Here is a 13,464-nt window from a genome sequence, read left to right as displayed (position 1 = left end):
ACGAAGGAGGTTCCAATCAATATTAGGGAAGTTCCAGTTCCCCATGACGACAACTCTGATACTTCTGCATCTTTCCAAACTCTGTCTCCCAATCTGCTCTTCGGTGTCTCTGTTGCTACTGGAGCGCCTGTAGAAACTCCTTTCCTGTTTCTGACTTCCACTCATACTGACTCTGTAGACAAATCTTTTACCTCACCCCCATTCCTTTTGAAGCATTTAAACCCTGGCACATCTATCAACCATTCCTGCCCCTGTGATGTCCAAGTCTCTGTAATGGCCACAACATCATAGTTCCAAGTACTAATCCATGCTCTGTGTTCATCATCCTTATTCCTGATACTACTTGCATTAAAATAGACACCATTCAATCCATCACACTGCTTGCATCTTTGCCCTGTCAAGTGCCTATTCCCTTCTCTCAGACTCTGTGCTGACTGGATCTGGCTGTTTGCTACATACTCCATCATCTGCTTCCCACCCCTGGCCAATCTAGGTGAAACCCTCCCGAAGGGCTCTAGTAAACCTCCCGTTCGGGGCATTGGTGCCCCTCCAGTTCAGGTGCAACCCATCCTTCTTGTACGGGTCCCACCTTCCCCAGAAGATATCCTAATCCATCCACATATGAGTCCTCCCTCCTACACCAGCTCTGCAGCCATGTGTTCAGCTGCACTCGCTCTCTGTTCCTAGCCTCACCAGCCCATGGCACTGGTAGCAATCCTAGGGTTACTACTCTGCTTGTCCTGCCTTCTAACTTCCAGCCTAACTCCCTATATTCTCTTTTCAGGTCCTCATCCCTTTCCCTACCTATGTCATTGGTACCGATGTCTACCTTGACTTCTGGCGGACATTAGTGCACATCACCCAAAGTGACATGGTGGCACCATTACTGACTGAGCTGGCAACATCATGCTGGACCTGGTGCAGATGGTCAGAAAACCAAAATGGGCAAATCTGCTTGAGTTTTGTCCTCGCCAGTCTACCCGTCAAAGGTGCATCTGTCTGTGCTGGTGATGAAGCAGCGATTATCTTACAGCCCGTCTACACAGCGAGAGCATCCTCCATTGTATGTGTGGCATCACAGCTGTGTATAGTTGGATGGATCAGCAGCTTACACCTGGGCATTGTCATCACGGCCCTGGTCTGAACATGATCTAGAAACTCCATAGGTTGAGGTTCGTTCGCTGTTCCTGGCTTTTGAAAAAGCTGAGTATCCCGAAACCCCAGTAAAATTGAAGTCAGTGGGAATTTTGGGAAAACTGTTGAAGTCAGATGGAAATGGTTGTGGTTGTTAGAAGACAGTCATCTGGAGGACTTCCTCAGCATATCGCCCTATCCAATCACCTTCAATTGTTGGACGAGTGACTGCCACACACGCATAACACCTGAAGTGGAGAGTTTTGCTGTGCTGTGATCATCATTCAGAACTGCTTAGATACTGACAGAGTCCATGTCCACATACAGCAAGACCTGACCAATATCAAGGCATCGGTTGATTAGCAGCAATTAATTTTCATGCTCTGTAGGTGCCATATAATGATGATCTCCAATGACAGAGAATCTAATGATAGGGAGTTTTGAGAAGATTTGTAGCTCAGGTTGAGGTTCTGGATGTAGGTTTACTCATTGAGCTAGAAGGTTTGTTTTCAGATGTTTCGTCACCATTCTCGGTAACATCTTCAGTGAGCCTCTGGGTGAAGCACTGGTGGTGTAGCCCCCTTTCTATTTAAGTATTTGGGTTTTCTTGGTTGGTCATTTCCTGTTCTTTTTCTCAGGGGGTGGTGAATGGGATCCAAGTCAATGTGTTTGTTGATAGAGTTCCAGTTGGATCCCATTTATCACCCCCAGAGAAAAAAATCACAGGAAATGTTGTCACCACAGGAAATGACATCACCAACCCAAGGAAACTCAAACGCACATGTAGAAAGCGGGCTGCATCACCAGTTCTTCATCCGGAGGCTCACTGAAGATGTTACCTAGTATGGTGACAGAAACATCTGAAAATGAACCTTCCAGCTCAGCGAGCAAACCTACATGTGGAATCTAATGATCTCATCTTATCTCCTCCTCAGCCCCTCCCTGTGCCTTAATATTCAGTGTTTACCATTGCTAAATCTCCAGAATCAACTAATTGCCCACAAACCAAACTGTATTATCTGTCACAAATACTGTTACTACAATAACAGGTCAAAGACTGGGAGTTCTGTCTTGAATAACTCACCTTTTGCCTCCCCACCATCTAAACCAGTCTGAAGTGTGACTTGGAAGTCCTAGCTAAGAAGTAGGGACAGTGCCACAGTGCCTTGAACCATGTCGAATTGTCATCGTCACGGAGTCAAATTCCTGGAACTCCCTATGTCCTGATACCACTGAAGTACTGGCAATGCACAAGTGCACTCGTCCGAGATAGTCGCTCACCACCAACCTGAGGGCATTTAGGAGTAGGTAATGATTACTGGCCTTGCAAGTGATGTGCAAGTCTCAGAATAAAATAAAATGACAGAACTGCATTGTGGTAATACAGAATTTGATATTGGTCTATTGATGTAAATATCCTGCATGATAATTGAAACAGTTCTGTAATGTGAAAGAAAGCAATACTGGAGAAACACACTTGGTCTGGCAACATTTGTGGGGAAGAAAATGGAGCTAAAGTTTCAAATGCGAAGACTTCTGTGCAATATAAATTCATTAACTTGTGTAAAGTTGTGCACTAGCACAATTATTTCTCATACATACATCACATTTTTGGTACATGTATTCTAAGATGTTAAGCCTCTGGATTAGCCAGTTGTATATTTGCAGACAGCATTTTCCCTCGAGATTTCAAGCTGGAGCTAACATCAGTGGTTGGTATGACTGGATGGAGAACTGCCAGCATTAAGTTCGTTGTTTAGTAGTTGAGTCATTTCAAATTGCCTGCCTTGTGAGTTCTGAAGTTTTGCTGCCCGTCTCTAGATGATAAATCTTCTGATTTAGGTCAGTAACCTCCAATAAAAAATCTGAAACTTGACATCTTATGAATTCTGAGTGTGGTTTTAAAAAAAAATGCTCCTGAACGAAATTGCCTAATATCTTCACTGTCCTTTTGTCCTCTAGGGTAACTGTGCAAACTTGACAGACGCACTAGCGATGTATGAACAGCAGCTGAACAAACTCTACTGCCCTGTGGAATATTCAAAGAAAGTTGTATGTGTTCCGTCTTACGCAGAATTGTATCCTTTTCCCTGCTCTGTGATGCAGTTGCTTTGGGAGTAATTTAAATGTTAGATTCCTTTTTAAATAGCTGCGCTGCCTAGATTAGTATTGCCGTGTAGGGAATTCCCCAGTATTTTGATATCCCCCAGCATTGAGTGGAGCTTAAGGGCAATACATCTTTGGAAACACACAACTTCTGTTTTGATTTTAACTTGACAGAAGTTTGACTGCACGGTGCTCCTAAATTAGAGGTAATGAATTGTGACCCAGTTTAATAGCTCATTGACTTTGAAATTCTTATCCTTCTATTCAAATCCTTCCTTGGCCTTGTTCTTCCCGCTCTGCTGTACTCTTATCTAGCTCTACATTCCTCTGAAAACTCTGCTTCCCTTTAACTTTTGGCCTTTTGCTGCATTCTTCTAACTTCCATCACCTCAGCATTGACAACAATGCCTCCACTTGCTTTGGTCTTGAGCTCCGAGGTTCCCTGTACGAACCTGTATGTCTTTTTTTATATAGAATCCCTACAGACCCTTCGGCCCAACAAATCCACACCGACCCTCCGAACAGTAACCCACCCAGACCCATTCCCCTCCCCTATATTTACCCCTGACTAAGGCACCTAACCTCTATGAACACTACGGGCAATTTAGCATGGCCAGTTCACCTGGCCTGCACATCTTTGGACTGTGGGAGGAAACCAGAGCATCTGGAGGAAACCCACGCAGACACGGGGAGAATGTGCAAACTCCACACAGTCGCCCGAGGGTGGAAATGAGCCCGGGTCCCTGGTGCTGTGAGGCAGCAGTGCTAACTGCTGAGCCACTGTGTCGTCCCATTTTGTATTAAACTTTTTAAGAGTATCCCATCCTGACCCATTCCCCTACATTTACCCCAGACTCATACATCTAACTTAGAACACCAAGGGTAATTTAGCATGGCCAATTCACCTAACCTGTGCACACCCTTGGATTGTGGGAGGCAACTGGAGCACCCAGAGGAAACCCACGCAGACACTGGGAGAATGTGCTAACTCCATACAGACGTCACCCGAGGCTGGAATCGAACCTGGGACCATGTTGCTGTGAGGCAGCAGTGCTAACCACTGAGCCACCGTGCCGCCCTTAAATCTATTTACTTCTCCCTTAAGATGCTCCTCAGAGTGCACCACTTTGTTGCAATAGCTCCTTATTTGAAGTTGTATTAGATCTTGTTTACTCTTCCACTGAAGTGTTTTGAGGTATTTGACTGTGCCACTGGCATAAGTGCAAATTATTAGACACATTGCTTTACAGCTTTAGAGGTAAGGGTGATACAATTGCCCGCTTGTGTAGTTTTACATAAAATTATTATAATGAAATCTTATGTTGCAAAATTTGTAGCAGTGATGACAGAATTAGAGCTAATTATTGAAGGCTTGTAGAGCTGATCAGAACAGAAGAGCAGACAACTGTCTAAAGAACTGACTAGCAATGGGGAGCACCCTAGCAATAGCAATCATAACATCGTAATCTTGGCATGTAGATTGAGAGCTTAAAATAATCAAGTCCAGAGTGAAAAAGAAAAATTGGACAGAGTATGATTTTTAAAAGGTGAGAATAGAGCTGGCAAAAACCAAGCATTTTCGCAAATGGGTGGCGATAGTCGGAAGCATCTACATCAGGAAAACAGAACAATATTCCTCTGAAGAACAAAAAGAAACTAGCCATGGCAGGTTTTTAAAAATTTATATTTGCACAGTGTGTGGGTGTCCCTCGCAATTACAGTTTTTGTTGTACATCCCAGTTGTGGCATGTAAGTAAGGACAAAATTGAATCCTAAAAAGCATACAGTAAGCAAAGAGGATGACAGTAGGTGGTTAACAAAATGCTGGAGACATAAGCCAACCAAAACTCAGTTGAATTGTCAAGAAGTCTGTAGATAGCTTTTCATTGTGTGTGGGTGTTGAGAGTTAAACCAGCTTCCATGATTGCCTTCAAAGGGGACAGTGAGCTGCCACGTAGTGTTGCTGCCATCCTTGGGCAGTAGATGCACACAGTGCTGCTAAGGCCGTTTCAGAATTTTTGACCCAGTGACACTGTAGCAACAGTGATCTATTTCCTCGTCAGGACAGTGAGTGGCTTGGAAGGGAACTTGCAGGTGGTGGTTCCCTCCTATCTGCTGGCCTTGTCCTCCTTGATAGTACAGGCAGTGGGTTTAAAGCTGCTGTCTCTTGGTGAGTTAACTGCACTGCATTTTGTACATGGTATACACAGCTGCCACTGTGTATCATTTAGTGCAGGGAGTGAATGTTGAAGGCAGTGGACGGTGCAATTCAAGCAAACGTCTTTGTCCTGGACGACCTGGAGAGTGTCAGACTCAAACAGCAAAACTGTGAAGTGGAGTACGCCTGTTAAAAGCCCTCAGCTCAAAATGCCAGGTCTATTAAATAATTAACATTTGTATTATTACAGGAGGCTGGCTTGTTTTGGCAAGACATTAAAAAGATCAAAGCACATGAGAGGAAATTTAAGATGAGATGACAGTAGGTATTTATAACCCAACTAATTTTACAATGAAGCCTTGATCCTGATGGATTACAACCAACCATTTTCAGAGGTTAGAGAAGCGATATCAGAGCTATTATCTATTTGAAAAAGAAAGATTAAGCAGAGAATTAGTGCCACCTGAAGACAAAGTTGACCTTGATGGTGCTAGATACCTTTTTATAAGGTTTCCCATTAGTATAAGTTCTGAGGTGAGCTGGAAATGAGTGCTGAAACATAATACTTTATTGCAATACTGGCATTACTATATTTGGAAAGGAGTGTCAAAACAGGCCGAGGGGACCCGAGACTGATTAATTTAAATTTGGTGCTAGGAATAAAAAGAATCCGTGCCTGCAGATGGAACTGAAAAGAAAGATGAGCGACTGAAAATGTCACAGCCACAACAAAAGCAAAGGTTATGCTTGACCAAGATTTGATGGAGGTCAGAACATGTAGAATTGAAATAAGCTATGGAGTGGATTGCGAAACTAGTTAGGAAAGAGGTGAAAGATGTTAAAAGTAGACACTCAGACTGGTGCAAGGAGGGAAGTGATGGTTATTCGACAAGGATTGTTGCAGGCATCACTTCACTAACAGTGACAATATAATTTACATATCACCTTTTTAATTGTTATGAAATGCTCTGTAACACTCGAGCAGTATAAATTAAATTTTTAACGTTGAGCCACACCAGGAGATGTCAAGACATGTGGTCAAAGGCTTAGTTAAATAGAGAGCAGCAAAGAGATTTGCCTGCCATTGGTGGGACAATTACAATCCAAGGTGCTTAAGGGGTCAGAATTAGCGTGCAAAGATTTTGAAGGTTTGTACTGCTGGAGGAGGTTAGACAGTAAGGCACAAGGGCACTGAATGATTTGGAAAAAATGGATAAGGGCTTGTGTTAAGGCAGAATTGAGCTGGGAGCCAGTATAGATCAGCAAGTGAATGGACACCTGGGAGTGAAGTGTCAGCCAGCAGAGTTGTGGATGAATGCACACTTATGTTAAATGGGAGACTGACCAGAGGAGCATTGGAACTGTTATAGTAAGGAAAGGAATGAGGATTTCAGCAACAGATGAGCTGAGGCAGGATCAGACTTGAATGATACTTCAAAATGAGGCGGCGATGGAAACGGATATGTGGCTGAGAGTTCACTGGGAAATAAAGAGCCACAGCGAGGTTGCAAATGGTTTGGCTTAAGTTCAGATAGTTGTCAGAGAGGAAATGGAGTTTAAGCTTATAGGGTCATAAAAGGGAACAAGGGTAGGTCACCCACACCTCTACCATTCCGTCTGATCATGGCTGGTATACTTGTGGCCTATACTCACTATCCAGCCTGCTGCTCATCACCCTCAAAAATCTATCCTATTCAGTCTTGAATAAAGTCAGTGTCGTGGCCTCTGTTGCTCTGTGGGGAAAAGAATTTCAAAGATTAACGATCCTCTGAGAGAACTCTATTTCTATTTTAACGGAAGACCCCTTGTTTCTAATCTTTGCCCCCCAGATTCTACAATACTCCGTTGAGGGAAATGTACTGTCAACATCTATCCTGTCAACCCCCCTGCAGAACCTTCCACTTCATATAGATTACTGCCTGTTCTTCTAAATGTCAATGAATACTAAAAACTCAACTTTTCCCACTAAGATAATCCCCATAACCAGCATAATAAAACTTTCTCTGAATTCCTTCAAATGTAAGTATGAAGTCATGGGGCCAAAACTGTACACCGCGTGGTCTCACCAGTTGCACTAAAGCACCACTACTTTTATACTCCATCTGGTTTTAAAGATCAGCATTCAGTTTTAAAACTCTCACAACACTAGGTTATAGTCCGACAGGTTTATTTGGAAGCACCAGCTTTCGGAGTGCTGCTCCTTCATCAGGTGGTTGTGCATTCAGTTTGCCTTTGTATTCACTTGGTGTACCTGCATACTAACTTCTTGTGATACAAGTATCCCTCTGCAATTTCTCTTTTAATGTGTGGCTTTATGTTCTTGCCAAAGGATAACTTCTGAGAGGACAGCAGGATGAATGCTTTCTGTCTCATGAGGAACTCTGAAACAGGGGCACACTGTATAAAACTAAGTGTTGCCCATTTAAAACACAGAAATCTCTTTTCTGAGAGCATCATTGGTCTTCGACATTGTCTTGCCTGGAGAGCAGTAGAGCTGGCCATTCACTGAATTCCTGCAGTGTGGAAACAGCCCCTCTGGCCCAACGAGTCCGTGCCGACTCTCTGAAGAATAACCCATCCTGACCCATTCCCCTACTGTCCTATATTTATCCCTGACTAATGCCCCAAACCTGAACACGATAGTTAATTGAGCATGGCCAATCCACCTCACCTTTGGACTGTGGGAAACCAGAGCATCCGGAGGAAACCCACGTAGAGAATGTGTAAACTCCTCACAGACAGTCACCCCAAAGCTGGGATCGAACCCAGGCCACTGGTGCTGTGAGGAAAGCAGTGTGAATCACTGAGCCACCGTGCCACCCATTGTTCACAGGCAATTCTTAGTTAAATAACTACCTGACAAAGGAGCAGAGGATTAAGCAGGGGCCAGGCAGGAAAGTGGAAGTAAGGCCACAGTCAGGTCAGCCACGATCTTATTGAATGGTGAGACAGGCTGGAGGGGCTTCCATTCCTTGTGATATAGTAGGTGGCTTTGATCTTTGTGACAAAGTGCTTTGAGTTGCTTACACTTACTACTAAAGGAGAAACCTTTGAGTAAACACAGGTTAATAAAATGAAAAGTCAGAGGGTAATATTTTTAACTTTCTAAAGCAACACTCTGAAAAAGTATAGATAAACTTGTAGTGTGGGAGGAGGCTTGTGTAGATTGTAAATAGCAATGTGCACCTGTAGGGCTGAATGGCCTGTTCTGTGTTTGGAATACTACATAATACTGTAGAACGAAACTAAGAGTAGCACTCTCTGCTAATTATCTCCAACCTGGACGTTGCTGCATGCAATGAAGCAAATTTAGTGCACTGAAGAGTTGAGAAATAGCTTTTCAAAGAAATCTTTTCAGAGCTTGACCTTGGATTATGGCAATAAATGACCATTCGGCTGTCCAAATTCACCATCTAGACAAGTCGATATTTGCTGTAACATTAATTCCCCTCCATGAAACACCAGACATTAAAGAACTTAGACAGAGGCCAGTCATCTACTTTGTCGGTCAAAATACATGTATACTGACTAGAACAGCACCGATGTAACACGCTGCCTTCTTTGTGTCCTGTTTATATACCAAGGTTCTCACCCAGTTATCCCGTAATGAACGTATAGTACCTCCAATTCCCTGGTTCCATTTGCTCTCTGGTATCTGTGCCAGACCCTACTGGATGATGTGCCCCCCCCCCCCCAAAGAATATCCATTCTTCCTATTTTCCTGTTTCTGCCCACCCAGTTTATTTTGAATATGGTACTAATGCACAGATGCTCCTGATGTTTCAGGTAAAGTTATTCTGATTATAAACAAAAATAGAGTAAATGAACTGATTGTATTCCACATGGTGGAAATTCATTGTTATATTATTTTAGTCATTTAGCCATGCTGCAAGTGTAATACATGATATTCTGTTGTCTCTGCTAGGTTTGGAGCCCGGTTAAATGTTCATGTACATTGTTTTGACTTATCCCTAAGCCATTGAAGTTTTTTGAAAGATTTGTTTTACTGGATTTGTTTCATCAGTATTGTGTCACTGCAAATCTTCCCTGGATCCGAATGGGGACTGAAACATGACAGAAGAGTGAACAGCCTATTAATATGAAGCTGTTTTATTTCAAATTGTAAAAATCTTTGTTATTAGTTTTGGCTCATGTTGTCAGTGATTTGAAGCCTTGGTTGTAGATCACCCTTATTTGATTTGGCATGCCAATGGAATGGCTTTCACAGGTCACGTCAGACTGTCTCCCCAAATTTGTTCTAATTTGTGAAATTCTTCCCTCCATTTAACCATTACACCATCAGTCATAAAAATAGATAAAAGCTAAAATAGGGAATAGATTTTTTGTTTCTAGCCAGCATTTAATCTTAACAAGCAAATATTTCTCGGAATCTTTGCACAATCTAGGCTAAAACCTTTAATCTCTCTTCCTTCACCTCCCCATGCAAGCTAATCTTCAATGTTGCCCATTCCACCCCTGATGAGTACAGTGAATTCCATGGTACCTCACCTGCCTGTGCAGGGCGTTCACTAGCTGTCAGTCTCTTGCATTTAACCTTGTATCTATGTCTCCTCTTTCCTAAACTGCTCAATTTCTGAAAGTAGCTGCCTTTTACTTGTCCAGTCTTTTTTTTATTGTTATAGACATGTGCAGCACCTTGTCTGGATAGCCTAATGAAAATAAACCAACCCTTACATAGTTGTCAAGATCTACAGCACGGTTAAAGGTCCTTTGATCCATCATGCCCACAACAGTCAAAAGCAGCCACAACTTCTCTAATCCCACACTCCAGCACTTGGTGCATAGTTCTGTATACCTTGGCTTCACAAGTCTGGATCTTTACTAAAGTGTGATGAGGGTTTCTGCCTGTACTAACCTTCCACGTTCCCACCAGCCTCCGGGTGAAAATGGTTTCCTTACGCCTACTCTAAACCCTGTTCTATCTATGCCCCTTTATAATTTTATACACACCAATCGTGTCCCCTCTCAACCTTCTGCTCTGAGCAAAACAACCAATCTCTCTGCTTAACTGAAACTCTGCAGTCCATGCAACATCCTGGTAAATCTCCAATGCTGTCACACCCCTCCTGTAACATGGATTCCAGAGCTGCGTACAGTACTCCAGCTGTGACCTAACCAACAGTTTCTGTAGTTCCAGCATAACCTCCCAGCTCTAAAACACTCGGCTCATGAAGGCAAGCTAATGCCTTAATCACCTGACCTGCTATTTTAATGGGCTAGTGTACATGTGCACCAAGCTCTCTCTGATCCTAATTGCTTCCAGAGACCGACCATTCATCATGTATTCCCTTGCCATATTTGCTCTGCCCAAGTGCATCATCTGTCACTTGTTCAGATTGGGTTCTATTTGCCACTGATTCGCCCATCTGATCAGCTTATGTTTATGCTCTTGTAGTCTAAGGCTATTTATCACCCTCCCAACTTCTGTATCATCAGCAAACTCGCTGATCAATCCTCCTAATTTCAAGCCATAAGCCTTTAATTCCCGTTTTTAAGTTTTAATGTTTCATATTTATGTACACCCTAACAAATGTGTGCTGTACCCACTTTAAACGCCCCTTTTGTATTGCTGCTGCTTTCACTGGTTTTAGGCATCGCTGACAAGGCCAGTGTTTGTCTCCCATTCCTGATCGCAGTTAAACTGAGTGGCTAGCTTGGCCATTTTAAAGGACAGTTCAGAGTCTTTGAGTCTAGAGTCGTGTAGATTGAACCAGGTAAGGACAGCAGGTATTCTTAGTAAACCAGATGGGTTTTTAGGTAAGTTTTAAAACCTGAGGTCTTGCAGAATATCTCCAATTTCATTATGAACTTGGTGTTTAACGTGCTTTCTGGTCTTGAACCCATCCTGATTTTGTAATCTCCGTAGGACACAGTTCTCAAACTCTGTCCCACCTTCACCTTACCAGCTGTATATTCGACTGTACAGGCCATAAGCTTGTCTCCATCTCTTGCTTTAACACATTCCTCCGTACTGTTTATTTCCTCAGTCAATCTTCAGGTGATCTATTCAGGAATCACCTCCCTTGCTTCACCATCCATTTCTCTTCCTTTGTGACGTGCCTTGTGATGTTTTCATACTTGTGAAATTATCTATAAGCCCAAGTCATTGGTTCAGTATGGCTAAGTGATTCCATGTGACCAAACAAGGCTCCACAGAACTGCTCTAAACACACATTGTACATCTCGTGCTTTCATATAATTTGTCAGAATATTGCAAAGCTTAATTTTATGTGGTTAGTTAAAAATCTCTCAACACCAGGTCCGACAGGTTTAATTGGAAGCACTAGCTTTTGGAGCGACACTCCTTCATCAGGTGGTAGTCGAGCACTGCTTCCAATTCAACCTGATGGACTATAACCTGGTGGTGTGAGATTTGTAACGTTGTACACCCCAGTCCAACACCGGCATCTCCAGATCATAACTTTATGTGGGCAATGTTTTTGGAAGTGGAGTCTTTCGTCTTCAATATTTACTGATAGAAATGTGTCGAGTGTGTAAACCTCAAATTGTTTGATTTCCTTAAGTTCCTTGTTCAGATGGGTGTTCTACACAGTGTGGAAAAAATAGAGCGTACCTTTTCAAATCAAAAGTTGCAAGTTATTTTATGAAAAATCAATAGAGTTGGTAATTGTAAGGATGGCAGGGCTATGTGCTGCATGATGCTTTTTAGACTTGCACCCTGATGCAGGCTGTTTCTCACTGAAGTAATGCTGTGTACTTAAATCAAGTCTCCTGGCCGAGGTGTCTTGCATTGTGCTGTGATGCAACTTCTCCTTTCAGGAAAGATGCGACTTGTATATTTTGCAGGGAATTTTTAAGTGTCTGGTCATTTGCATTTGAAGTGGAGGTGCAAGGAGCAATGGTGACTGCACTGGACCTCCTGAATGTCACTGTAAATGTGAATCGAGATCTTTTTACTTTTGTGGGTGGGTGGGTAAGCGAATTCACAATTTTGTATTTAGTGGTGATTTATTCCAGTTAATTTTTTTTTGTTCTGGATTTGTCTTTGCATATTTCAGTCTGCGGTATCATACTCTTATGTCAACCATAGTCAGTTTGGATATTAATTTCTTTTAATTTATTGCTGTGTTTTTGGAATAAACACAACTGTTGAAATGTGTTCTATTATTTCTGCATAAAGTTATTACTGTAGCCTTTTGCAATGGCTAATGACAAGAAAATTGTTGAGCACTTCAAGTATTGAAAGAAAGGGGGAAATCATTGTTGGATTTTGTTCTTTCTCTGTGTGAACATTTCTTGACTTTTCCAGGCAAGTTGCTAATATTAGAACAATATTTATTTATTCATTAATCACAGAACAAGTGTTTTCTTTCCTGCTCAAGGGAACAGTTTTTCATTTGTATCAGTGCTGAGAACTAAACAACCTCTGTCAGTGTTTATCCTGGTTAAAATATGAATGAGCACCAGGTTACAACGGCATCATCCTAATCATAAATTTGTTTAAAAAATGCACAATTGATGGATCTGCAGGCATGGGAATGAGAGTCTTTGGAGATGGGTCTCAGCTCCAAGAGAATAGAAGGTGATCGGCTTTGACCTCTTAAATCAAAGAGAGAAAAACAATAAAAGACAGTATTGCGTCCATCCACAGTTAGTTTCGCATCTGCCAACCGCTCTGGTAAATCAAATGCCACCCTCCCTGCATCATTAAAGTGGAGTCAGAACAAATAAACTTGGGAGACACCACCTTTGGTGGGACCTGCGATTAGCAGTGAATGTGGGTCAGAGATTCACTGTTGTTTCACGAGTCTTATCTGTAGCCTGCATGCTTTTATGCTCTCCATCTCTCCTGGAGCCTCACTGTGCTGTCCCTGCAAAGTAAACATTGGCTGCCATCCTTTCCACTTGGTAACAGCTTGCAATGAGAGGTATCGTTGTGGTTATTAGCCGATGTCATGCTATTGGTCAGGAAGTATTCTTTTTCAATTGCTGTCCCTGCCACCCTCATGCAGACCAGAACTGACCACATTTCTTTCACGTGATAATTGAGAAGGACAATGTCAGAATTACAGAAGGGGTTTTCC

The 13,464-nt window shown here is 42.5% G+C and overlaps 1 protein-coding gene across 1 annotated transcript in view; it reads left to right on the top strand.

Annotated features, from left to right (window-relative positions):
- LOC132820659 (spermine synthase-like) overlaps positions 1-12,535 on the top strand; it is a 45,878-nt gene extending 33,343 nt beyond the window's left edge. Inside the window, exons 7-8 of the mRNA XM_060832875.1 lie at positions 3,097-3,212; positions 11,956-12,535. Of these exons, the coding sequence (XP_060688858.1) occupies positions 3,097-3,212; positions 11,956-11,986 (147 nt within the window). The 3' untranslated portion in view covers positions 11,987-12,535. The remainder of the gene's footprint in view (positions 1-3,096; positions 3,213-11,955) is intronic.
- Positions 12,536-13,464: the final 929 nt, after the last annotated feature.

This window comes from Hemiscyllium ocellatum, chromosome 12 (assembly GCF_020745735.1).
Source record: "Hemiscyllium ocellatum isolate sHemOce1 chromosome 12, sHemOce1.pat.X.cur, whole genome shotgun sequence".
Lineage (NCBI taxonomy): Eukaryota > Metazoa > Chordata > Chondrichthyes > Orectolobiformes > Hemiscylliidae > Hemiscyllium > Hemiscyllium ocellatum.
Note: the sequence above shows the minus strand (reverse complement) of the source record. Positions and strands in the feature narration are given on the sequence as shown.